This window comes from Ascaphus truei, chromosome 4, assembly GCF_040206685.1.
Source record: "Ascaphus truei isolate aAscTru1 chromosome 4, aAscTru1.hap1, whole genome shotgun sequence".
Taxonomy (NCBI): domain Eukaryota; kingdom Metazoa; phylum Chordata; class Amphibia; order Anura; family Ascaphidae; genus Ascaphus; species Ascaphus truei.
This window is the reverse complement of record NC_134486.1, coordinates 11,387,968-11,412,040: the sequence shown is the minus strand read 5'-3', so window position 1 is coordinate 11,412,040 and position 24,073 is coordinate 11,387,968. Positions and strand designations below refer to the sequence as shown.

Sequence of the window (24,073 nt, the reverse complement as noted above, 5' to 3'; positions counted from 1 at the left end):
TCCCTGGTTTAAGTGAATAAGATGTGAACGCCTCGAAAGAATCTTAATACTTCACCCCGTGCAAAATGTGCAAATAATGTGAAATAGAAATGTTGCACACGTGTGTATATATATATATATATATATTCATGAGAACCGTTCTGCTGATTCTTCGATCGCTTTAAGGTTTTTCAGTGAAGGGGAGGACACAAAGAGAAGACACAAACCACACAAATGGTGCAGTACAGAGGAGCTGGGGTGGTAATATGGGAACTAGAACAAGGGAAATGGGTACTCACACTTCCAAAATATTTCAAGCATATCAGAGACACTCACTCTCTCTGAAAGGAGCTAGGAGTTCGTCTGGGGACTTTAAAGATGGATGCCCAATAGGAGGATCAAATGGCAACAAAAGCGGATGTAATGATCCTCAAGAGAATGAGACAAAACAGCCCATGGTGTAGTAACTGACAAAAACAGTCAAATGTGCACTCACATTTGGCACCTTGGAATGCGCATTGTACGACAGTAAGGCTGCGGTCCCAGTAATGTCTGTGACACGCGCGCGGCCGGGCGGGGGGGGCGGCGCGTGTCACAGCCGCTAACCGCGATCTGCGGTCTGTGAGGAGAGGAGAATCTTGTGATGGGAGGGGGCGTGGTCGGGGATTTCCGGGGCGTGGCCATTACATCAACGCGGCTGGTTCGCCCTCATTGGGTGAACCGCCGGTGGGGGCGTGGCCACGCCTCCGGCGCTAGGAGTAAACTCAATTTTATTGAGTTGGGAAAAAACCCTGCCGCACGGCGTGGCTGCAGCTTCTGCGTGACGGGTGCGTAGTGGGCCCAGCCCCATTGAGGGGCGGTGCTTACACGCACAGTGCACGCCGCGCCGTGCGCACAGGCTGTACTGGGACCGCAGCCTAAGGGGATGGAACGTGCTCCCACGTGGGCGCTGTGATCGGGGCTCCCTCTATAGTTCAGGTTTTCGCCCGGTCCGTAGCACAGTTGTGCAGTTGATATGGAGGTTTTCCTTCCGGTTGCCACGCAGTGCTAGGGATGCTAGCAAAAACCCTCCTGCTAAAACTAGCGCAGAAATCCTAATTACTCAACGCATTTCGCCGTGGTTGGCTTCTTCTGGAGTATTAGCATTGTAATATTATTATCAATTTGTAAACTGTACCAAATACAGAAGAATTTACAATGCATCTGATCTCAGACACGCTACTAGAGAGGGTTGGGGTTCCTTACAATGCATCTGATCTCAGACACGCTATTAGAGAGGGTTGGGGTTCCTTACAATGCATCTGATCTCAGACACGCTATTAGAGAGGGTTGGGGTTCCTTACAATGCATCTGATCTCAGACACGCTATTATAGAGGGTTGGGGTTCATTACAATGCGTCTGATCTCAGACGCGCTATTAGAGAGGGTTGGGGTTCCATACAATGCATCTGATCTCAGACGCGCTATTAGAGAGGGTTGGGTGTCCTTACAATGCATCTGATCTCAGTCGCGCTATTAGAGAGGGTTGGGGTTCCTTACAATGCATCTGATTTCAGACGCGCTATTAGAGAGGGTTGGGGTTCCTTACAATGCATCTGATCTCAGACGCGCTATTAAAGAGGGTTGGAGTTCCTTACAATGCATCTGATCTCAGACACGCTATTAGAGAGGGTTGGGGTTCCTTACAATGCATCTGATCTCAGACACGCTATTATAGAGGGTTGGGGTTCATAACAATGCGTCTGATCTCAGACGCGCTATTAGAGAGGGTTGGGTTTCCATACAATGCATCTGATCTCAGACGCGCTATTAGAGAGGGTTGGGGGTCCTTACAATGCATCTGATCTCAGTCGCGCTATTAGAGAGGGTTGGGGTTCCTTACAATGCATCTGATTTCAGATGCGCTATTAGAGAGGGTTGGGGTTCCTTACAATGCATCTGATCTCAGACGCGCTATTAAAGAGGGTTGGGGTTCCTTACAATGTATCAGATCTCAGACACGCTATTATAGAGGGTTGGGGTTCATTACAATGCGTCTGATCTCAGACGTGCTATTAGAGAGGGTTGGGGTTCCTTACAATGCATCTGATCTCAGACGCGCTATTAGAGAGGGTTGGGGTTCCTTACAATGCATCTGATCTCAGACGCGCTATTAGAGAGGGTTGGGGTTCCTTACAATGCATCTGATCTCAGACGCGCTATTAGAGAGGGTTGGGGTTCCTTACAATGCATCTGATCTCAGACGCGCTATTAGAGAGGGTTGGGTTTCCATACAATGCATCTGATCTCAGACGCGCTATTAGAGAGGGTTGGGGGTCCTTACAATGCATCTGATCTCAGTCGCGCTATTAGAGAGGGTTGGGGTTCCTTACAATGCATCTGATTTCAGATGCGCTATTAGAGAGGGTTGGGGTTCCTTACAATGCATCTGATCTCAGACGCGCTATTAAAGAGGGTTGGGGTTCCTTACAATGTATCAGATCTCAGACACGCTATTATAGAGGGTTGGGGTTCATTACAATGCGTCTGATCTCAGACGTGCTATTAGAGAGGGTTGGGGTTCCTTACAATGCATCTGATCTCAGACGCGCTATTAGAGAGGGTTGGGGTTCCTTACAATGCATCTGATCTCAGACGCGCTATTAGAGAGGGTTGGGGTTCCTTACAATGCATCTGATCTCAGACGCGCTATTAGAGAGGGTTGGGGGTCCTTACAATGCATCTGATCTCAGACGTGCTATTAGAGAGGGTTGAGGTTCCACAGAATTTCACAATATAATTATAGGGTTTCTTAACCACAAAAAAGGATTGAAACCATTGCCTTAACTGGTCCCTAACAAAGGCAGTTTATATCATATTTCAATAGTTGATGCTTTTGGCCCAAGATTTATCTCATGTATTAACATTTCTGTTAAAACTGCTAGTAACAGGGATTATATACTGAGGCAATTTCGTGGCAAATTGATGCAAATGGCATTATTTGCATCCTGCGTTTTTAAGCGTCTGTGCAGCAAAGGTTTTGGTCCTTACTTTTCTCAGTGTGCGTCTGTTTGTGGTTGAGGAGGAGTTCCACGATGCACAGATACATTGTATCAGACTCCGCACCTCTCTGTGCATCACTTCTCCTTTCAGTCGTTACCAAAATATCCTTTCCTGGTGAAACCTCTTTGGCTTCTAACAATCTGCAACAGATGTAGGAAACGGTCTCTAACATTTGACGAACATGTGCTTCAAAAACGATGCTGTGGGTCAAAAGACGCCTTTATTTGCTCCAGAATTGTCCCCTGGTGTCACACCGGTGTTATTTCCCTTTATTGCACCTTTTGTGGACCAGTGGGAGAGTTCTTCATTGATGTAGTTTGCACATGAGCTCTTAATACCTCATAAGCTGACAAACAGTCCTGTGGTCATATCTTATGTACAAACTACATCTGTAAAGAACGGGTCTGTTACAAAGTATCACAACCTACATATGAAGCTGGTGAATCGAAAGGAAGTGTCACATACTGGAGCCTAGCTTCAAAAACAGGTGCAAATTGTGTCGTTTTGACTCCGCGTCACTTTGTGTCAACGTATCAAGGTGCTTTGCTCCTATTTTGTTCCTCTTGCACCAGTTAATATTTTAGGAAAGGGGTTACAAGAAGAGGTAGGGGAGCAGAAAATCTTTTTGCCCCAAAGACATTCTCTAGGTGTAAGTGGCGAGAGAGATCTCCCCCATGTGTATAAAATAAGATTAACAAACTTCATACATACAGTATATCACTGGAGCCAATTGTTACAGATGGACATCTAGGCTCCATATTTTGAGGCAAATTGCACCATCTTGATATATGTCTCTGCATAGATCAGTGTGCAGCAGTAAGCTGCAACAATTCAAGAGTAATAGTGAAGCATGAGAAACAGAAGGCACTGTATCAGGGGTGGCCAACTCCAGTCCTCAAGGGCCAACAACTGGCCAAGTTTTCAGGCTATCCCTGTTTCAACGCAGGTGGCTCAATCAGTGGTTCGGTCTTCGACAGGAGGGATATCCCTAATATCTGACCAGTTTGTGGCCCTCGAGGATCGGAGTTGGCTACTCCTGCACTATTTGAATACATGACGTTGTTATGATCTTTATTATAAATCCCCGTTTGTAAGATGCTTGGCTTAGCGGTGATGTCCTCTCCTTGTAGAAATGCAGAGAGCGAGAGATGCAGCAGCAGATGCTTGTGAGAGACGAGGAGACGGTGGAACTGCGAGGGACCTTCACATCCCTGCAACAGGAGGTGGAGATGAAGACCAAGAAACTCAAAAAGGTGAGACTGTCCCTGGCCCTGGAACAAGAGGGAATCACAGTTGTGTAGATGAGGCCATGATACTGCACCTGTGAGACATCAAACCCTTTCGCTACCAGAGAATACTGTAATGAATTACGGAGAAGCTGCCTACTTCAGGAACTCTACATATCCCCAATTTCAGGATTCAGTGATAAAATAACCTTCTATAGGAAGGCCTTTCAGTAGCACGTCCATCAGTGGTGGTTATCCCTCTGCCTTCTCCGACCTACTCCACATGTTACACTTTCTACATATTCTTGCTCTCTTATTTCTGAGACCACCACCAGTAGGACCTCTTTGCCATTACACGTAGGGGAGTGCGATACTCTCAGTGATGACAAACTACACTTTTATTTGCACCATTATACCATATGCACCTATATTTAAACTCCTTACATTACAACTCTAAAGAACAGGGACTCCCATTCCACGTTGAGTACCTCTGACAGTAAAGGGGTTATCCAGATGCTTCAGTATTTAGTACAGTACAATAAATAGTGCACGGCACTCGTGTTGTGGTCTTGTGCAAGAGACGACAAGGTTTATTGAAGGGATTGCAGTTCATTATGTACTCTATTGATGTTCCTCTTCTGCACCGGAAGGGGGTGTATCTATGCCAATCCCGAAATTGTAATTGTGAGCGCTCCTATATTTCTTTTATCAGTATTTGGTACTACATTAGTTAATACAAAAAAGAACAATAACCATCATTGGCTGTAGGATTGGCTCAGTGGTAATATATTTGCCTTTGAGAAACGTGAACCCAGGTCAAATCCCAGTCTCACTTATGTAAGTGAGCTTATGTCTCCGCGTGCAGCAAAAAATGAATTGTAAGCTCTGTTGGGTAGGACTCATTGTGCCTGCTAAATTTTATTTACAGCTCTACAAATACGGTCAGTGATATAGAAAAGAAAATAGGATTGTAAGCCCCCCCTTCTAAAGGGTTAATAACATGGCTGTCGTATGCCGAGCCCCTCCCTGGGTTGCAATGGGGATCCAGACATCAAGCATGTGGTATTTAAGAAGGAGAGGCTATTCTAGAAGGTTAGGTTCCCGGAGGTCAAGAGGAGAGGCATCTCGGGGAGAGTAGATAAGGATGTTTATAAGGTAATAGCATAGACCAGGCCCCCCTGTTCATGATGTAGATAGGGACAATACCCTTTAAATTAGGATCCCTAAAAGAAGGAATGGAATCCTGAATAGTTCACGAAAAGGAATACGGCGCGCCAGAGAGGGCCTCAGGAAAAGCGACTCCCGGGTGCCGGCGGATCAGCTCTAACCGCGGATCGGCGCTAATATTCCTCATCAGTCTGCATGGAGGAGTGGCAGTTCCCAAACAGGCGAAACATATTGGGTCACGTAAGAAAAGATCGTCCAGGATCCCTGTAGGGGCCCAGAGTAATCGTATTAATACCAATGATGGTTCCGATGAAACAAGGGGGTCGGGCTCCCACACTTACCCAGAGCAACTAAGTCCCGGTATGTTCATGTGAGTGTTAAGAATGGGCACTGATGGAAGAACTGTATTCATATGTGTCTGTTATAAAATACATTACAACGTCGTCAATAAGTCTATGGGCGGTCCCATTGCCTGGGGACACGAATAAATGACAGTTGTGCTACAAACGTTCCTGGCGCCCATTATTCTACACCCTTGTTATCTCATCTCCCAGCCGCCCCGAGGCAGGGTAACCCATGCAGAGTAGTAGCCACATGTAACACACCGAGGTACCCTCCCTAGGAGCCGGGCAGGGAGGGGTTACAGGATTACGTTAGCATGTTTTGCGGGGCTCTCGTGCCGCTAAGAGGTCAAATCATGCCCAATACATTATTTTTATTTGGCCAGCTGTCTGCAATAAAGATGCTAATGACATTCCTCTGCCTGATAAGTGAATAGGACGTTGTATTGGTGACGTTTTCACATTCTGCACATTCTGTTTGCTATGTGTTTGTTTTGCACCCGGCACTACAGCAATCGGCTGACAAACCTGTATCTGTATCATCATTTACAATACAGACAGGACACTACCCATCCACCAGCAGAGCTCACCCCTCTATGGGAGAAGGAGTGGCTCAGTGAGTAAAGACACTGACTGGCACTGAGTGTGAAGCAGGGGAATCTGGTTCAATTCCCGGTGTCGTGACCTTGCGCATGTCACTTTATCCCCCTGTGCCTCAGGCACCAAAAACACACAGATTGTAAGCTCTGCGGGGCTATACAAGAACATACTATTATTATTATTATATCCCACGTCTGTTTCTCCTGTTGTGTCTCTCTCCCATGTAAGGTCCTGCCCTTATGGTAAGGTGGTGATGCCGCTCTGGGTGTATGTGTATCTATCTCTCACCCTGCGTGAGCTGGCTTCCCGCATGCGCATGTATGATCCTCGTCATGTCCTGCGGAGGAACTTTATAACTGGACAGCAATGTTCAAAGTCACACCAGAACGTACATCACAACCCTATGACGATTGCTATTCACGGTGTTGAATTGTAAGAGGCGATATTCCTATAAAATGAAAAACGTAACTTTACTAAGTATTCTAGAAACAAGGGAGCCCAAAATCTGTGCAAATAATCCTGAATATTAGGGAATGAAACATGGTACTTGGGACATGGAGGCCGGTCGCAGAGAATGTGTCAGAGCAGGGGGGCTCAACTGCTGTCCTCAAGACCCCCCAACAGGTCAGGATTTAGGGATGCATAGGTGGCTCAATCAGTGGCTCAGTCAAAGACAGAGCCACTTGTGCTGAAGCTGGGACATCCTGCAAACCTGACCTTCTTGGGGCTGTAACAGATGGGGCAATGCGGCTATTATAATAAAGGTCAAGCTCGGTCATTGTCCCTACCTGCCTATATGGATACTCGGGGGTTAACCCAGTATCCCCCTGGATAATGGGGTTTGTTATGTGTATGTCACTGTGTAGATTAATCTGAACATGTTTTGCTGCTGTCTTTGTGTGCTGGTAATTTACTCCACCCGCCTGCACACAGAGAGATAAGGTCCTGCTATGCAGGGTGTGGGGGGTGAAGTGCTCCAGCCATTGTTAGGAGCGGGGAGGGGTGCGGACTCAGATCTGGGAAACAATGCTTCTCCGAGCTGGGACGTTGTTCAGCCCTGACTCTGAGGCACTATCTCTGCTGGAGATATCAGGCTGGGGGAACCGTTGCTGGGTATGAGTCCCGCAGGTACGATTCCCATTGGCCAGTTTGAATTTCCAACTCTTAAATCCCGCCTCTGTGGGCTGTCCTAGAGGCACTGTCACCTCCCACGTCCCGGATTGGCCCATCACAGACGAGCCCTCGCCCAGATATTGGCCCGCACGCAGAATCCGTGCGCTGATTGGTCGCCCCTCTTTCCCCCGGCCTACAATGCTTCTGGTCATAACTTAGTAGGTGTCATCCGAGGTTGTGCTGGAGACACCAAAACGAGGCATCCCTGGGCTACTGCGGTACCCAAAGCGGACGGAGAGTGGAAGTTGCCCGGGCAAGCCTTGAAAGCGTCGCCTGGCACCTAGTTGAGATAGGATTCCCCTTGTATTCCCGGTTTTGCGTGAGTTTGTGCCTGACTGTGTGTAGTGTTGCGCTTGTTGTTTTATTTAACCCCTCACTCTGTCAAGTGTACGCGATCCCGTTGTTAAAGGTCCTGGTCTCCTGTGACGGGGGGGTCTTGTGAACTGGAGTTGAGAGCCCCTGTGTCAGAGTTTTCTGTATGTGGTGAGGTAATGTCTCTTGTGATAGTTGCCAAGTGCCGTATACAGCTGGCCTGCATTATTCAATACGCGGGAAGAATTATTTGTTCGGCTTTAAGGCTTTTTTTAGAATACGTATTTAAGTTATTTTCATTTCAAAGCAACACTGCCTATCAGAGCGCACCAATTTAAGGGGTTCTTGGACCATTCTCACCCCTTCTTTTGGGCCTTTTCATTATTCCATGCACCTGGTTACACCTCTCCCCAACTTTGGGAATTTGTAGGCCTATATTAACTTTATTGGCCCAGTGTGGGAAGAGGCAGGCAGCAGCTGGGGAGAGCCGGGGCTCGGCGGTGGCCACTAGCGACCCGGCTGCTGGGCCTGGCCTCCAGTTGCCGCCACGGCCCCTAACTCTCCCTAGTTGCTGCCTGCCTCTCTCTCCCGCCTGTGCGCGCCGTAAGCTGGGTGCACCCAGACGTCAGGCACAGCTTCTGGTGCGTACCGACGGGCTGAAGTCAAGCACCAGCCGGCCGGGCTCCCACAGCTACCGGGCCCGGGACAGTCGTCCCGGCCCTCCCCCCCTCTTGGCGATCCTGCACGCATACACATGATCTTAAAATCATATAGCCTTGTTTATTGGGGGTTTGCCCCTGCTGGATTCTCCACCCTCCGTCCCCCATAGAATCACCGTTCCTCCTTTTGCTCTCATATAATCCTTTGTGTTTTTCCGGTCCATTTACCGAACATTTGTGCCTGGCTGTGCCGGTCACCCTGAGGACATTGAGCTGCATTTGTGCCTGGCTGTGCCGGTCACCCTGAGGACATTGAGCTGCATTTGTGCCTGGCTGTGCCGGTCACCCTGAGGACATTGAGCTGCTTCTGTGCCTGGCTGTGCCGGTCACCCTGAGGACATTGAGCTGCGATACTGCCGATTCTCCACTAATTAGCCTCGGCCAGCAGAGAGCCGGGGATATATATAACAATGGATGCCAGTAATAAGACACACACTGCGCAGCTCCAATGGTGCCGAGTTATTGCACAGAGGGGTCACCTGCCCAGCTCCCGGGCTGCGAAACCGGTGAAAGAGATACAGCAAGACTTGTGACAATACAAAAAATATGGAATTGCTTTTTTTCTTTTTTTAAAACATGAAGATTCACCAATTTTGTGAGTAACTTGAAACATGAAAATATTATTTTACAGTCGGATTAATAATAGGAGTGAATTTTAATTATAACTATATCTATATTGTATATAAAATGTCTTATATGGTTACAGGTAGTGCTCAATATGGCCAGCACTGCACAGAAAGTATAAAGGAAACCGGTTTCGTTAGTCCACACTGGCGGTATACGGGACTAGAACGCCGGGCTCAGTAGCTGTTGTGTTTCCCGTTTCAGCTCTATGCGAAGTTGCAGGCGGTGAAGGGTGAGATCCAGGACCAGCATGACGAGTATGTGCGGGTGAGACAGGACCTCGAGCAGGCCCAGAACGAGCAGACGCGGGAGCTGAAGTTCAAGTAAGTCTTGCAAGTTACACACTGCTTATTTCCCCTCTGTCTCTCACCGCTGTGACGTACGGCGAAGTTTGTGGCAAAGCACGAAATTCTGCAATGTTGTGCTAATCCAAGGGAAGCCTGGCGCCCTCTGTCCACACTACACAGGAGCAAAGCATTCATCCAATTCAAGGGAATATCCCTCCCACCAGCCACCTATTCCACATCCCAAGAATCCAACATGGTTTTGTTTTCCATTTGCTGGTCTGTGATCAACATTGGCCTGATAAAGGAAGAATGAAAGATATACTCACCTGGTTTAGTAACACATTGTTGTACTAGAGCTAGGCTAGGAAGGTTAGTTAGGTGTATTTACTCTACGCTATGGCTAACCTGTTTTCTATCACTGATCCAAGTTTGCATCCTATACTGTATTTCTATATAACATTGGAAAAACTGGACATAAGGCTGGCTACTGTACATATTGAACATTGTTATAAGTAATAAGTGCCATTATCTATTTGCTAAGTCTATGGGGGGTGAGTGGGCAGAAGAACAGACTTGGGAGTGGAAATGGTAACGTATTGATGGAAGAGCCACCAGGAACGTATGGAAGGAATGAGGCCCATGGAAGAGTTATGGAAGAGGATTGTACAGACAGACGCAGTCATTGCCTCCAGTGATAATACAATATATTCCAGTGTAAACCAGAATGTCACAGGTCTATGGATACATAGACACAGCAATAACAAATAGATCACATTTCTAGTTCAGAAATTACATTTCCCACATTGGTTAGAGTCTCCCAGTCCTGCTTTATATAGACAAGTTGCACAATATGTTGTACTCATTGGCTTTGCCCTGGTAAGATAGAATAAATATAAGTAAAAATACTAATTTTATTTCAGAATACTTTAAAACACAAATATGCTTAACTACCGTAACATTTGTGTACATTTTGTATGTAGCATTAGAGCTTTGTATTCACCTTTTTGCTGTCAGACTCTCAGGCAGCCGGGGGGTTACAGGGCCCTATAGCCTGACGCGATACCCCTTATTTTACTGTAAGAACATGGAGCACTCTTTGTTTTATCTCTAGAGTGGACATATCATGGGAAGTGCGGAAATATCTTCTAGAACGGGGGTGCGCAAAGTTTTAAGTCGTGCCCCCCACCTCATCTGCTCTCCGGCATCTCCTCATCTCTGCATCACCGTGTTGTTATGGCAACGCATCGTCATTTGATGACACCACGTTGTTATGGCGACGTGTCATCGCTGTCAGGAGATGCAGGAGGAGAAGCCAGAGAGACGTGGGTGACGTCACGTGCACGCCTCTGCGCGGGCGAAGGCAGTATGGACGCAGCTCGGTTCAACGACCCCATTAGAAAATTTCAAAGTCTCCCAGCTAAAATAATTAAAGAAAGCGGCATCTTTATCCAGGGACAGAATCCCACTGGTCCGAAAAGTGTTTTTTTATGCTTACGTAGTTTCAAGGAGATGCCCAAACAGCGTGCAGATAAGCCAAATTACTTGTTGATGTGCTATTTACCGGGAGAACCGACGAGCTCGTGTTATTACCTGCAGTCGGTTGGCAATATGTCCATGTAAAGACCCAGATATATTCTTGTCAGCCCAGAATAGATTAGAGAAATAGTTTAAAAAATCAAAGTTAACCCAAGCACGGTTGGTCTCAAATGACATTCAAAGCAATTAACATGGCAGGTTGGTGGCCTAGAAACACATATAACGCCTGCGTTCCCCTCGCATGCCACAGAGCAGTGATTTTTACCCTCTTGTTTTTTTTAGTTCAGGAAACCTATAATTATATTGGGATTTCTGCGAGACCCCAACCCTCTCTAAGCGCGTCTGAGATCACATGCATTGTAAGGGACCCCAACCCTCTCTAATAGCACGTCTGAGATCAGATGCATTGTAAGGAACCCCAATCCTCTCTAATAGCGCGTCTGAGATCAGATGCATTGTAAGGAACCCCAACCCTCTCTAATAGTGTGTCTGAGATCATTTGCATTGTAAATTCTTCTGTATTTGGTACAATTTTCGAATATATTTAAAACCAGAGACAGAACATGAAACACACACAGAGCCCAGTGCTACATCCATTGACACAAATACACGGTACAGTGCCTATATATATATATACGTATATATATATATATATATATATCTTTTGAATAAAATGGTCTTTTAGTTTAACTCTTTGGCCAAAGTGTCATAAGCCCTTGAGCCCCTCCAAGGCAGACCACGTCTCAAGGGTCCTAACACTAATATAAATTCTTAATAACCTGTACATTACCAGGAAGAATGGTTTATAATAAATCTGTCAAAATTAGTTGCATAGTTCTAAGTCTGATTGAAGCTCTTATTAACCTGTACAATACCAGGAAAAGCACTTTGTATTAGATTTGTCGCAATCAAACTTGATGCAATTTCCCATGAGTGTGCATGCAGTTTGATTGCAGAGCCCAGTCCATTGACACAAATACACGGTACAGTGTGTATATATATATATATATATATATATATATATATATATATAAAGCCGAAAATAGCCGTGTTAGTCCAGTTGCGATGGTGCAGAATAAATGAGTTCTTCAGTATTAGGTGATACCTTTTTTATTGGACTAACAATTTATGTCATAGGACAAGCTTTCGAGAGTTATCCTCTCTTCTTCAGGTCAGCAATACTGATATGCAAAGGATTCAATGGCTAAAACAGTGTAGAGAGAGGGGGGGAAAAATAACAGATATTTACTGTAGATAAGGTAGGGTGTTAAAAGTGTTTGAAGCCAGGGGACAGTGTCAAAGAAAGGTGAGGAGGGGAAGGGATGCTGGGGGGGGAGAGAAAGTGTGGATAAGAATTGAGGCAAGCAGGATAATTACAAACAATTTTCAGAGAATAAATTGAGAGCATTGTATCACAATAGTGAAGAATGATGATACATCACCAAAATAGTGTAGATGTTGTGACCAAAATACGAGTAGCTAAAGTCTCCTGTTCTGGAAAAAGGCAGGGGTCCCCCCTCCACAGACTCCCACTATATATATTCATCAGCGCTGGCAACGTTTCAGTCCCCGGGGGGATTTCCTCATGCCTTGTAAACGAGGTTATTACATGTACAGTTGCACTATGTCTGTGGCCCCGAATATACTCTCTTAAAGGTGGGTGTCTGAGCAGTATTATATAGGTGACGAGATTCAGTCCTTTATCACTCGATAGCTGTGAGATACAATAACTAGCTTTATGTTCCCTGAGTTCTTGGCATATTATAGTATGTAGCACTGTTCCAATCCCCTCCCTCACCCCACCCTCCCCAACGCCCATGATCTCCTCTACCCTCACCCCTTCCTAAAGCCTCTCCAAAAAAAACTCATAGTCACCCACCTCATAGATCCAATTGACACCACTGTCCCCACTGTCGGACCCATCACCATGCCACCAACCAGGTTAAATCCAGAGACCTTACCCCAACCCCTGCCCACCAACCAACCAAGCAAGCTCTTAAATGCTCCCAACCCATAGCCCGGTCCTTAATGTTCCCTCCCCTGCCCACAAACCAAACAAGTTTTACTAACTAATGTACAGAGATCTGGATAAGGGCGCTATATAAATGTTGTTATAAATAAATGAGTTTATTCCTAGTGGGAATGCAATCCTTGTTCTCTTTGCACAGGTACCTGCTCATTGAAAACTTTATCCCCCCGGAAGAGAAGAACAAGATCATGAACCGGCTTTATTATGAGTCTGAGGAGGACAAGTGGAAGTTCCAGCCTCTCGTACCTCCTGGGAAGTAAGTTCTCAGAGCCGAGCCATGGAATACACCCAGCGTATGGAAGGGGGCTGGTGCTCTCATTAGGAATATTCCACATGGTCAGGGGCACGTAGGTTTATCTGCTAAAACTTTAATTCGGCGTCCGGCTCGACTGAGAAAACACAGTCGGTGTTGTGGTGGTTACTGCTTCCTAGCACCTTCGCAAGGACCACATATTAATAAGTATAAACAATGTAAAATATTTAATAAATATGAATTAAATGTTACTAAAGCCAACAGGCCAGATTTTATGGATATCCCTGCTTCAGCACAGGTCAAAGGCTGAGCCACTGATTGAGCCACCTGTGCTGATACAGGGCTATCTATAAAATCTGTCCTGTTTGTGGCCCTTGGCTGAGTTTGAGACCCTTGGTGTAAAAGGGTAGAAGCCCCTAGCCTGGTAGGTACAGATACTTCTGATATCCCTAATAAGCCTGGCTTTATAAGGCTTTATAAGGTGACTGAAGACCTCTCAGCCTGTCTCTGGCTGGGCTGTGAGCGGGATGTTGTAAGGAGAGCCCTATGGGACTGAGAGACCTGGACTGGCTCAGACAGACCACATACAGTAAGTGTGGGAATGATCTTACCTGGCCAGGAAGTTAGTTAGGAGAAGTTCTGTTTAGTTGGACCTGTTACATGGAGTAGTCCATAGTGTATGTTTGGTAGCTGTGAGCAGTAATGGAGAGTATAGGTGCACATTTAACTAATCAAAGGGCCGCTGGGTGCTCAGTCCTGGCAGAAACTTCAACCGCCAACATGCACACTTCACACGAGAGATATACAACACCTTCTTCAGGACTAAAAACCCTAATACACAGACATCCCCCGATGTTTGGAGGGTTGAGAATTTCATGGCATCAGGCACAGTACATCTACTTAGATTGACATGTTCTGCATATATGTTGTATGTGAGTTTTCAGGGTCACACGGGTAGAAATAAAGCACCCATAAGGGAAGTTTTACTTAACCTAAATGCTTGCTACAACTTTATAAATTGTTCCTTTTGATGTTTGCTCCCATTGGAGTTCCCAGACCTTTTTATGATCGCGACCACTCAATGATTATCACTGACAGTCTCCTTAAACTTCTCTTACACCAGCGGAGGTGGCAGTGCAATGAAGAAACGGCCGGCCTCAGCTGTGGGATACAAGCGACCCATCAGCCAGTACGCCAGGGTTGCCATGGTGATGGGGTATCATCCCAGATACCGGGTGAGTCACGCTGGAAATAGTTCAATCCATATGTGGGTAACATGGAGGGACTGACCTCAGAATCCAAGTCGTGTGTGTTGTGACATCCTCATCTGATGGGCATGTGTATGACTCAACTGCACCTTCCTCTGTGTCCTCCACCAAAGGCTGAGAACATCATGTTCCTTGACCTGGACCTGACGCCCCCGGTGGTGTTTGAGATGGACTTCTCCAAAGATCAGGCAGAGCAGGACCTGCGGGCTCTGCACCTGGAGAGGTTGACTCGCTTGGACAGTCTCCTAGAGCGTCCTGCTGCAGCCCGGGTCAGAAAATCCAGGTCCTGGTGAGTGCTCTCCCGGGATGTGGTCTTAACCCTTAACTGCCAGAAGTTCTTGCAACCTACGAGGTAGCAATTTATTACAGCTTGTGATTTTTCTGTCCTGCACTTTGCTATTCTGATGTATCTTCAATCTACACATTAAGATAAAAAAAACTATTGGCTTTTTATTATTATTATTATTATTATTTCAACGTATTTATAGGCACACACATATTCCGCAGCCCATTACAATGGGGGTATGAAGACAATAACATTTTAACAATACCATACGGTGCAGTAGATAAAGAGAAGACTGCTCCAACGAGCTTACAATCTAAAACGGGAGAGGGGTACAGGAGGAGAAAGAGGTTGGCGGGTGACTATAAAGCAGCTGGGACGCTCTTAACTTTGTAACATATGATAACCCATATTTACTAAGCAGTTATCTGTCAAAAGTGAAGTGAGTGTTCAGGTCATGCCCGGGAGAAGTCTTTAAGGGAATGGGTTTCAAGCCATGCTGGTGTTGGAAGGGTTATTTTGTATCTTACAGAAGTCCATAGTTAGAGGATTATAAATGTCAGTGAAATGATCAGCCTTATAAAATACTGAAAGAGAAGGCACTGTGGTATCAGTAGCCCAGTTACGGTGCACCTGTATACTGTGCCAAAATGGACCAAGACATTAACAACAAATATCGGCCTCCCAGATGCAAATCTGGACCAGTTCTGGTGGAAGAAACAGCACAAAATGTATCAACCAAAAAATAAAACATTGTTTTGATAACAGCCCCACAAATGTTTTCAATGGGATTTGTTTTTATCTGTAATAATCCAGGTGCTGTTTTGTATATATTCCCTGTATTTTAAAGCAGTAATTCCTATGCTCCCCAAATAATTTTATTTCCTGGTCCTTCTACCCAGACAAAGCCAGAGGTCCTGTTCTTGTATACCTGTCTAATGTAGGGAGATGGATCCCCAACAAGTAAGAATAGGTAATATCATTCCTTCAGTGATAGAGAGCTCAGTAATACATTGGCTCATACTCCATATGCTGTGAAGACACTTCTCCGCGTACAGGATGCTCTGACCTCCATGCACATTCCCTGAGACGGACAAGCAGCTTCACAGCATATTAATGGGAGACCGCTGATTCTGGCAGTGAAAGGATTAAACATACTCATGTCCAACCTTCTCTGTTCCCAGGTGTCAGCAACCCAGGCCTCTTCCCTCCTCGGCTACCCACATCTCCCTGTCCTCCAGCAGCCAGAGGTGTCCTCTGTCCCCAACCAATGAATGACAAGCCCCTTCTTTGACCGTTCCACCCAGCGCAAGACCTTCCTTCAGGCTCTGCTTCCCATGGACAGAGAAGAAGACACAGGATTCTCACCTCTATCATTACTCTGGTACCTGCTCATCTCTGCCTGGACTTGAGACCTGAGCCGAGGAAGATGTGCCCCCTTTTATTTAATGAATGACCATATTTATTATTATTTTTTATGGGATAGGCTTGTGCTGCCTTTTTCCGGGCACCTTCATGTTTGCTGTGGATGATCGGCGTTCATATTCAAGAACGCAGCTCGCACAGGGTCCAGAACTTTTGTTGTTGGCAGAAGAACATGCGACCTGACTGTTACCGGCTTATTTACAGATATGCACCGTACAGGCAATCTCGGTGAAGTTGCTTATCTAAACTCTCTATCTCTTTAGCTGATGGAGGCATCAGTGAGTCTTTTCTCTGCTATGCACTTCCGCCCTTGCTGACCGCCAAGGAATTCGTGCAAGAACAAGTGGGCTACATTTTCAGCACCATCTGGACTAAAACCTCAGCAATGTCCCATTCGCCATTAGGATTGGGTGTCTGTATATCTACCAGTGTAAGTCGTACAGTGAAAGAGGCACAATGAATACCTGCCTTGAATATTTAAGATGCATCAGGCACGAGGTGATTGTGGTTCAACAGGAATTGGCACATAGTATCCAATTTCAGATGCCAGTGCCTTAACTCAAAGGCGTCTTACCATCCAGCCTCTGTCAAGATCTCACATATGCTTTGTTTGTTTTATCCCAAATATTTTCCATTCTGCTTCCTTCATTGAGGTTTTCCTACAGCAGAATCCCAGCTGAGAAGGATTCCAGGTAACCCAAGGGTTTTCTTCCTGTACTATGGCAAGTCATTTATTGTTGGTTTCACCAGTGGAGAGATGGCCAATAAAGTGTGATAGTGCCGGTCTGGCTCGACCTGAATGGGAGTTTCTGTGTGGTAGCACTATCATCCTTTGTTGAATAATCCGCAATGAGTCCTCACTGCTTCAACCGGGATGTAGAAAATGGGAAAACCAGATGTTCTCTACTTGTGTTCTGATGCTTCTACTCTGGAACTACACATCTAGAACCGGTGTGAGGCATTGCATGGGTGGTTGTAACAGAACAATGTAGGAAAACCAAAGCGTTATAATACTTGCAAACAATTAACAGATACTTCTGTAGCTAGTAGAAAGTGGAAGCTGTACAATCAAGAACAGCTTGTGTTAGATACGTGCTACTGTGCTATGTAACATGGGACCTTGACATATGAATAAAGCTGCTGCTGGTTCACAACTCGGACATTCAACGAGTGGACAGAGGAAACAAGGGCTAGGACTACCTGTTATAACATCGTAGCCTTCATCCACCAATTCAAAACTAAACCATTTGGAAGTGTCTCCAATAAAATAGTCATCATTCTAGATCATGAGCGGCCAACTCCAGTCCTCAAGGGCCACCAGTAGGTCAGGTTTTCAGGATATCCCTGCTTCAGCACAGGTGGCTCAATCAGTGGCTCAGTCAAGGAGCCAATATGTTGAAGACTGAGCCATCTGTGCTGAAGCAGGAATATCCTGAAAACCTGACGTGTTGGTGGCCCTTGAGGACTGGAGTTGGCCGCTCCTGATCTAGATTAACAGGGAATGAATGAGTGGGACACAGATCCACCATTAGAACTGCACAGCATTCAACGCTTTGCCCGTTTCTGTTTTTCTGTTACTTGAACTTGATGCTTTAGCTCCATTTCAACCTGGTCAATCCCCAAGAGCAGCGAAGGGGTTAAAAAGGATGGTGGGGAAACCTTTTAAACTCTCTGGAAATGAAAATGGCGCTTTGTGCAATAATGCAATCTCTATGCAGTCACAACCTACAGCTCCTTTTATTTTATATTAAAGAACACACAACAAAAAGTAGCCAAAATTTGATGAATTTGTGCCATGTCCTCTCCCATTGCTCTCGTACTCATACCAATAACAAAGAACAACAGTCATTCCCCACAATAGTGGGTTTTCTGTCACTCTTTGGAGAGAACTGGGGCAGGAGTGGCAGCTGTGATAATTGGAGATTTTCTAATAACGTGTGTTGTGTCTCCTCTCTCTGCTGAGAAAACACTTGACACTGTTGCAAGTGATTCGTCTCTCTACAATGCTTCAACATGTTCATTTGTAGGGCCAAATAAGGAACACACAATGCAGCTACAATACGGAGACGTGAACCGTTCCTGTCAACTAACTCCAGATATTTTGGACAGTTTGGTATGCGTCCTGCTTTTTCAAACACACATCCCTTGTCGTTTTGGGGTTTGTGTTCTTTGTATTTAGAAAAGCTGAGACTACAACCCAGTGATGGTTATGGACTTGGAGTGAGCTCAAATGTTCTCAGAGGGGCCTTTGCCTGAGAAGATAGGGAGCACTATAATGATAAAGTCAGTGTATTGTATAATCCACAATGTATGCGATGCGTGCAGAGGTGAAGACAGGAGACTTGCTTTGGGAAAATAACGTACTGTAGGCTTTTATTCAGCCGATGTTTTAGCAACATAAAAGTATAGGCTTTTCCTAGCCAAAGTCCAACAACATAAAAGTATAGGCTTTTCCTAACCAAAGTCCAGCAACATAAAAGTATAGGCTTTACCTAGTCTAAGTCCAGCAACATAAAAGTATAGGCTTTTCCTAGCCAAAGTCCTAAAATATAAAAGTATAGGCTTTTCCTAGCCAAAGTCCAGCAACATAAAAGTATAGCCTTTTCCTAGCCAAAGTCCAACAATATAAAGTATAGGCGTTTCTTAGGCCAAAGTGCAGCTTCTCCAGTGCATGAAAGTCTATAGACATCTACATAGATACCAGGGGGCGGTCCCTATGTATATGGGCCATGTACATATGGCCTACACACCCTGGAATCAAGGACCACAGAATTTGGCCAGTGAACAAAATAAAGGGAATATCAGCTACTTTGGGGCTTGAAATTCAAAGTTAAATATTTTTGGCCAGATAACACAAAGTTGGCAATGTTGTGGTTGCAGAAATCTCTCTTCATCAGGGTTTCAATCAAATATATTTTGGAGTTTGAAGACTGATGCACCATAGGTTATTCGTGGTGGAGTGTTAAATACAGCACTGAAATCAGGAGAAATAGGTCGGATACGGGGTAGAAACAATATCTTTGATGACTTTGCTGAATGAAGTTACGGTTTCTTCCAAATACTGTAGGTGCAATTTTTAGTTTTTACAAGCAATGTTATTTGTACATGCTCAGCATTCAGCACGTTTGTTAATAAGGACCCTGCACTCCTGGCTACACCGTCACATGAGATAAGCAAATCGGGAGCACATTTACTACCAAGTGCTACTCCATAAACCACCTTTAGCATAACAGCATTGCTGGGAGACACTGTGGAGACATGCCCATCATAGCTTTATACACAGTTTACTTACGGGCTTATATACAGATTATTATGTAGCTCTGAACAGCAAAACATGGTGGAAAAAGCACATCTTTCTGGCTTTTTGCAGCCAAAACATGGCCATGTACTGCTCTTCTTCTTTAAATGACCTCTTTGTCCCCATGATGAAAGTTCAGCACCTGCTATTCAATACAAGGGTTTCTCTGAGCTGTCCTATGTGAGGCATTGTGGCCGCAGGCTGGATTATACCAATACACACTTTCCCCATTGTTTTTGAAACCCTTTTCTGAAGACTGTAGTATACTGTATGTGTTTGTATCACTGGATAATGTCCTGCGGTGTACACGCACTGCTCATCTGATCAATGTGCTTTAGCCCAGGCTCTCCCCTGTGGCACTGCTCTCTGTTGTTCTGTTAAGTGTCTGGATGGAGCACTGTGTTAGCCAGCCATGTCCTGATGTATATATTTTTAGCTGTCATATCTTTCTCCTCGCCTCCCGTTCTGAGGGTTCTGCATATCATTTAAAGCACCAGTGCAGAGTTGACGGTTAAGCCTCCCTGAAATAGAACGTGCTGTTGCTTATATAATAAGTAATAATACAGATCGGTGGGGTAATATTTACTAACGTCTCCCAGCTATAAAACTGGTGTAAAGCAGCGCAAACACAAACAGCATGTATCTGAAAACACCATTTCTCAGAGAAAGGGAATTCCATTATATACAATGAGATTTATTCCTTTCATAGATCCGGTGTGCACGGAATTTTGCACCCGTTGTGTAGCTGGAAGACAGTGGGAATAATTCTGTATCTGCTTCAGGGGTCAATCGGCTGTTTTTCTTGCCGAAACCTCCCATAGACTTGATTAGGGAAATACACCCAAATATTCCCTATATAAATAAAATATAACTGGGAATATGCCCCCCACTTACTGGCCAATGCTACAAACAATGGATTGATGTTCTCTGGTCAGAGGAAGTATGAGAAGAACAAAGGTAAAGTGTAACAAGCGTAAAACCACACACAAATAACGGGGTCTGTACCTCGGGAAGCAGGGGGTCCCCGGACCTGAAATCAACGCGGTTCTGCTCCAGAGGCCCCCCCGCTTACGCACACTAGTACAGTATTACAATTAAAATAAAAGCAGCTTTATTACCGTAGCGGTTAGCCACTAAGGTAATGAAGCTGCCTGTAAATGCATTTTTCCTGCATCGGATTGATGCCGGGGGTCTCCAGCTGCTGGTATTAATGTGTATCAGCTCCTGGGACCCCCGGCATCAATCCGATGCAGGAAAAAAAATCATTTTTTTAAGTCCCTCTCTCGCACCCGAGCTGGCGAGAAGAATCTTTGATAAAATCGCAATTCCAGAGGCTACTAGAATTAGACAATTTTATCAAAATGGCGAGTTTGGGCTTCTCGACGGCTCCCACACGATGTGTTTGGCCAGGAGCAGAAATCCTGAGATAATGCCTTCCCCGCACGATTTAACCAACTCATCGAGGCTTTCCGAATAACTACCTTGCGAGAACAGCTCAAAGTCCTCGATGAGTTGATTATCGAGTCTACTGGGATGGGCCGCACTGGCGTTAAAGTCCGAGAATCCCATTGAATCTAATGTTAGCACTTTGCAACCACTGGCCAGTCACTTTGCCTCCACTCCCGTGGCACCACATTCATATTGTTAGCTCTTTGGTGCTTGTAACACTGTGTAGACTCCAGCGGTATAAAGTAATGAATTATTTTTATTGTTATTATTAATGTAGTCTTTTGTTTTGTACAGGTAAGTGCGTGGTACTGGTGGGTGTGGGGTTAGTGGATGTAGATCCCTGGGGCATTTGTAGAGCCACCATTCTATGTTGGGTCAACGAGACCTAAATCTTCTCTACTGTATTATAAAGGGGTGCAGTAAATGATGTCTTTGTTCCGGTCGGACGCAGGATAGGTGTAGTTCTGGTGTAGGAAGTAGAGTCCTTGATTTGTAGTTGTGACATGTAAGATGGCACAGTCTGATGGAGCATTAGGAGTTGTAATAGTGGAGTGGAATTTGTAAGGTCCTTGTAGTATTATCACCTTGGAGGAAATTTCTATGAGTGGCTCAGTTACTGGGGATAGGTTGTTTAAATCGGTCTATAATAGCACTATTGCTGATGTGTAGTTCAGGCTTGCAAGGTTAAGTAGCATTAGTGTACATCAGTGTTTTTCAACCAGTGTTCCTAGGAACCCTTGGGTTCCCCCGGGCATCCATAAAGAGTTCTTTGCAATTTTCAGGTCATTTGAAAATTGTACCAAATAAAGAAGAATTTACAATGCATCTGATCTCAGACGTGCTATTAGAGAGGGTTGGGGTTCCTTACAATGCACCTGATCACAGATGCACTATTAGAGAGGGTTGGGGTTCCTTACAATATATCTGATCTCAGATGCACTATTAGAGAGGGTTGGGGTTCCTTACAATGCATCTGATCTCAGACACGTTATTAGAGAGGGTTGGGGTTCCTTACAATGCATCCGAAGTCAGACGCGCTATTAGAGAGGGTTGGGGTTCCTTACAATGCATCTGATCTCAGACGCTATTAGAGAGGGTTGGGGTTCCTTACAATGCATCCGAAGTCAGACGCGCTATTAGAGAGGGTTGGGGTTCCTTACAATGCATCTGATCTCAAACATGCTATTAGAGAGGGTTGAGGTTCCTTACAATGCACCTGATCATAGATGCACTATTAGAGAGGGTTGGGGTTGCTTACAATGCATCCAAAGTCAGAGGCGCTATTAGAGAGGGTTGGGGTTCCTTACAATGCATCTGATCTCAGACGCACTATTAGAGAGGGTTGGGGTTCCTTACAATGCATCTGATCTCAGACGCGCTATTAGAGAGGGTTGGGGTTCCTTACAATGCATCTGATCTCAGACATGCTATTAGAGAGGGTTGGGGTCCCTAACAATGCACCTGATCACAGATGCACTATTAGAGAGGGTTGGGGTTCCTTACAATGTATCTGATCTCAGACGCACTATTAGAGAGGGTTGGGGTTCCTTACAATGCATCTGATCTCAGACACGTTATTAGAGAGGGTCGGGGTTCCTTACAATGCATCTGATTTTAGATGCGAGATTAGAGAGGGTTGGGGTTCCTTACAATGCATCTGATCTCAGATGTGCTATTAGAGAGGGTTGGGGTTGCTTACAATGCATCTGATCTCAGAAGCGCTATTAGAGAGGGTTGGGGTTTCTTACAATGCATCTGATCTCAGACGCTATTAGAGAGGGTTGGGGTTCCTTACAATGCATCTGATCTCAGACGTGCTATTAGAGAGGGTTGGGGTTCCTTACAATGCATCCGAAGTCAGACGCGCTATTAGAGAGGGTTGGGGTTCCTTACAATGCATCTGATCTCAGACGCTATTAGAGAGGGTTGGGGTTCCTTACAATGCATCTGATCTCAGACGCGCTATTGGAGAGGACCGGGGGTTCCTCAGAATTTCACATAGGGTTCCTTAACGAAAAAAGGGTTGGAAAGCACTGGTGTACATCATTTCAGATATGTCCTATAGCAGTTACATGCCCTAGCACTATACAGAGTGCGGTCACAATGTGAAAGTCCTGGGGATGATCATTTCTTGCACACACATTAAAGAAGAAACCAGACACAATACATGTACAGTGTAACTGGGTAATATCCGAGGCACTGAGATACAAATCAATCAACACAGCTGAAAGGCGCATGCATGGGTTACCTGTGTTAAATAGGGTAATCAAGCCAGCGTCTCAATGCAAAGTATTGTATGTATTCGAGACCAGAGAGAAAAAGGGCCCCTGTGTAGCACTCCATCACCTTGTGAGATGAGGATAAAATTAAAACATATATTTATTTTATTAGGAACTCGTTAAAACAATGGGGTGTAAAACAAGAATGAAATACATTGCGAGCGCTGTATACACTCTAGTAGACCCTATAGAGAATAGTATATTAGCCAGTGTTGGGTTACCAGTGTTATGTGGATTCCCTGGCCCTGGTGACACTCGTATAAAGACATCTCCTAGGGAATGCCTGTGGGAGGGAAGAATAGCAGAAACCCTAGCGCCACAGTATATAAAGTACTGGTAGGTGCCCCAAAGCCAGAGAACCTTGCACACGGCTGATGTATTTTGCAGCCAGGTGCCCAGATGATAGTTGTTGATAAGAATCCGGATAGGTTGTGCACCACTGCAGGCCACGGACTATGTGGTTATATGATTGGAGTGGTATTAGTAAATATGTCCGGGAGTGTATATAACACAAGATGTCGCGTGAGCTGAGCATCTGAAGTATGCAGATCTAAGGCTAACACTGTTACTTTATTGGCTTACACACTGTATAGCAATATGACACTGCTGAGACTCCTAGATTGACCACATAAGGAGATCTCAGCTAGGTACTGCTGCGACACATCTTATTCTAACTTTTGCCCCTAATTGACCGGGGCTTTATTCCGGCTGGCGCTGAAACTAGACCGCGCGCCAGCCGCATCTCCTCCGTGCACCCCCTCCACTCGCGCGCATTTTTGTGCC

At 45.3% G+C, this 24,073-nt stretch overlaps 1 protein-coding gene across 2 annotated transcripts in view; it reads left to right on the top strand.

The window, feature by feature from the left end:
- The window catches only part of KIF3C (kinesin family member 3C), a 132,094-nt gene extending 115,048 nt beyond the window's left edge, over nucleotides 1–17,046 (top strand). For both annotated transcript variants that reach the window (XM_075595341.1, XM_075595340.1), the window contains 6 exons: nucleotides 4,152–4,274; nucleotides 9,388–9,506; nucleotides 13,175–13,291; nucleotides 14,412–14,523; nucleotides 14,670–14,845; nucleotides 16,024–17,046. In XM_075595341.1, the coding sequence (XP_075451456.1) occupies nucleotides 4,152–4,274; nucleotides 9,388–9,506; nucleotides 13,175–13,291; nucleotides 14,412–14,523; nucleotides 14,670–14,845; nucleotides 16,024–16,117 (741 nt within the window). In that variant the 3' untranslated portion in view covers nucleotides 16,118–17,046. The remainder of the gene's footprint in view (nucleotides 1–4,151; nucleotides 4,275–9,387; nucleotides 9,507–13,174; nucleotides 13,292–14,411; nucleotides 14,524–14,669; nucleotides 14,846–16,023) is intronic.
- Nucleotides 17,047–24,073: the final 7,027 nt, after the last annotated feature.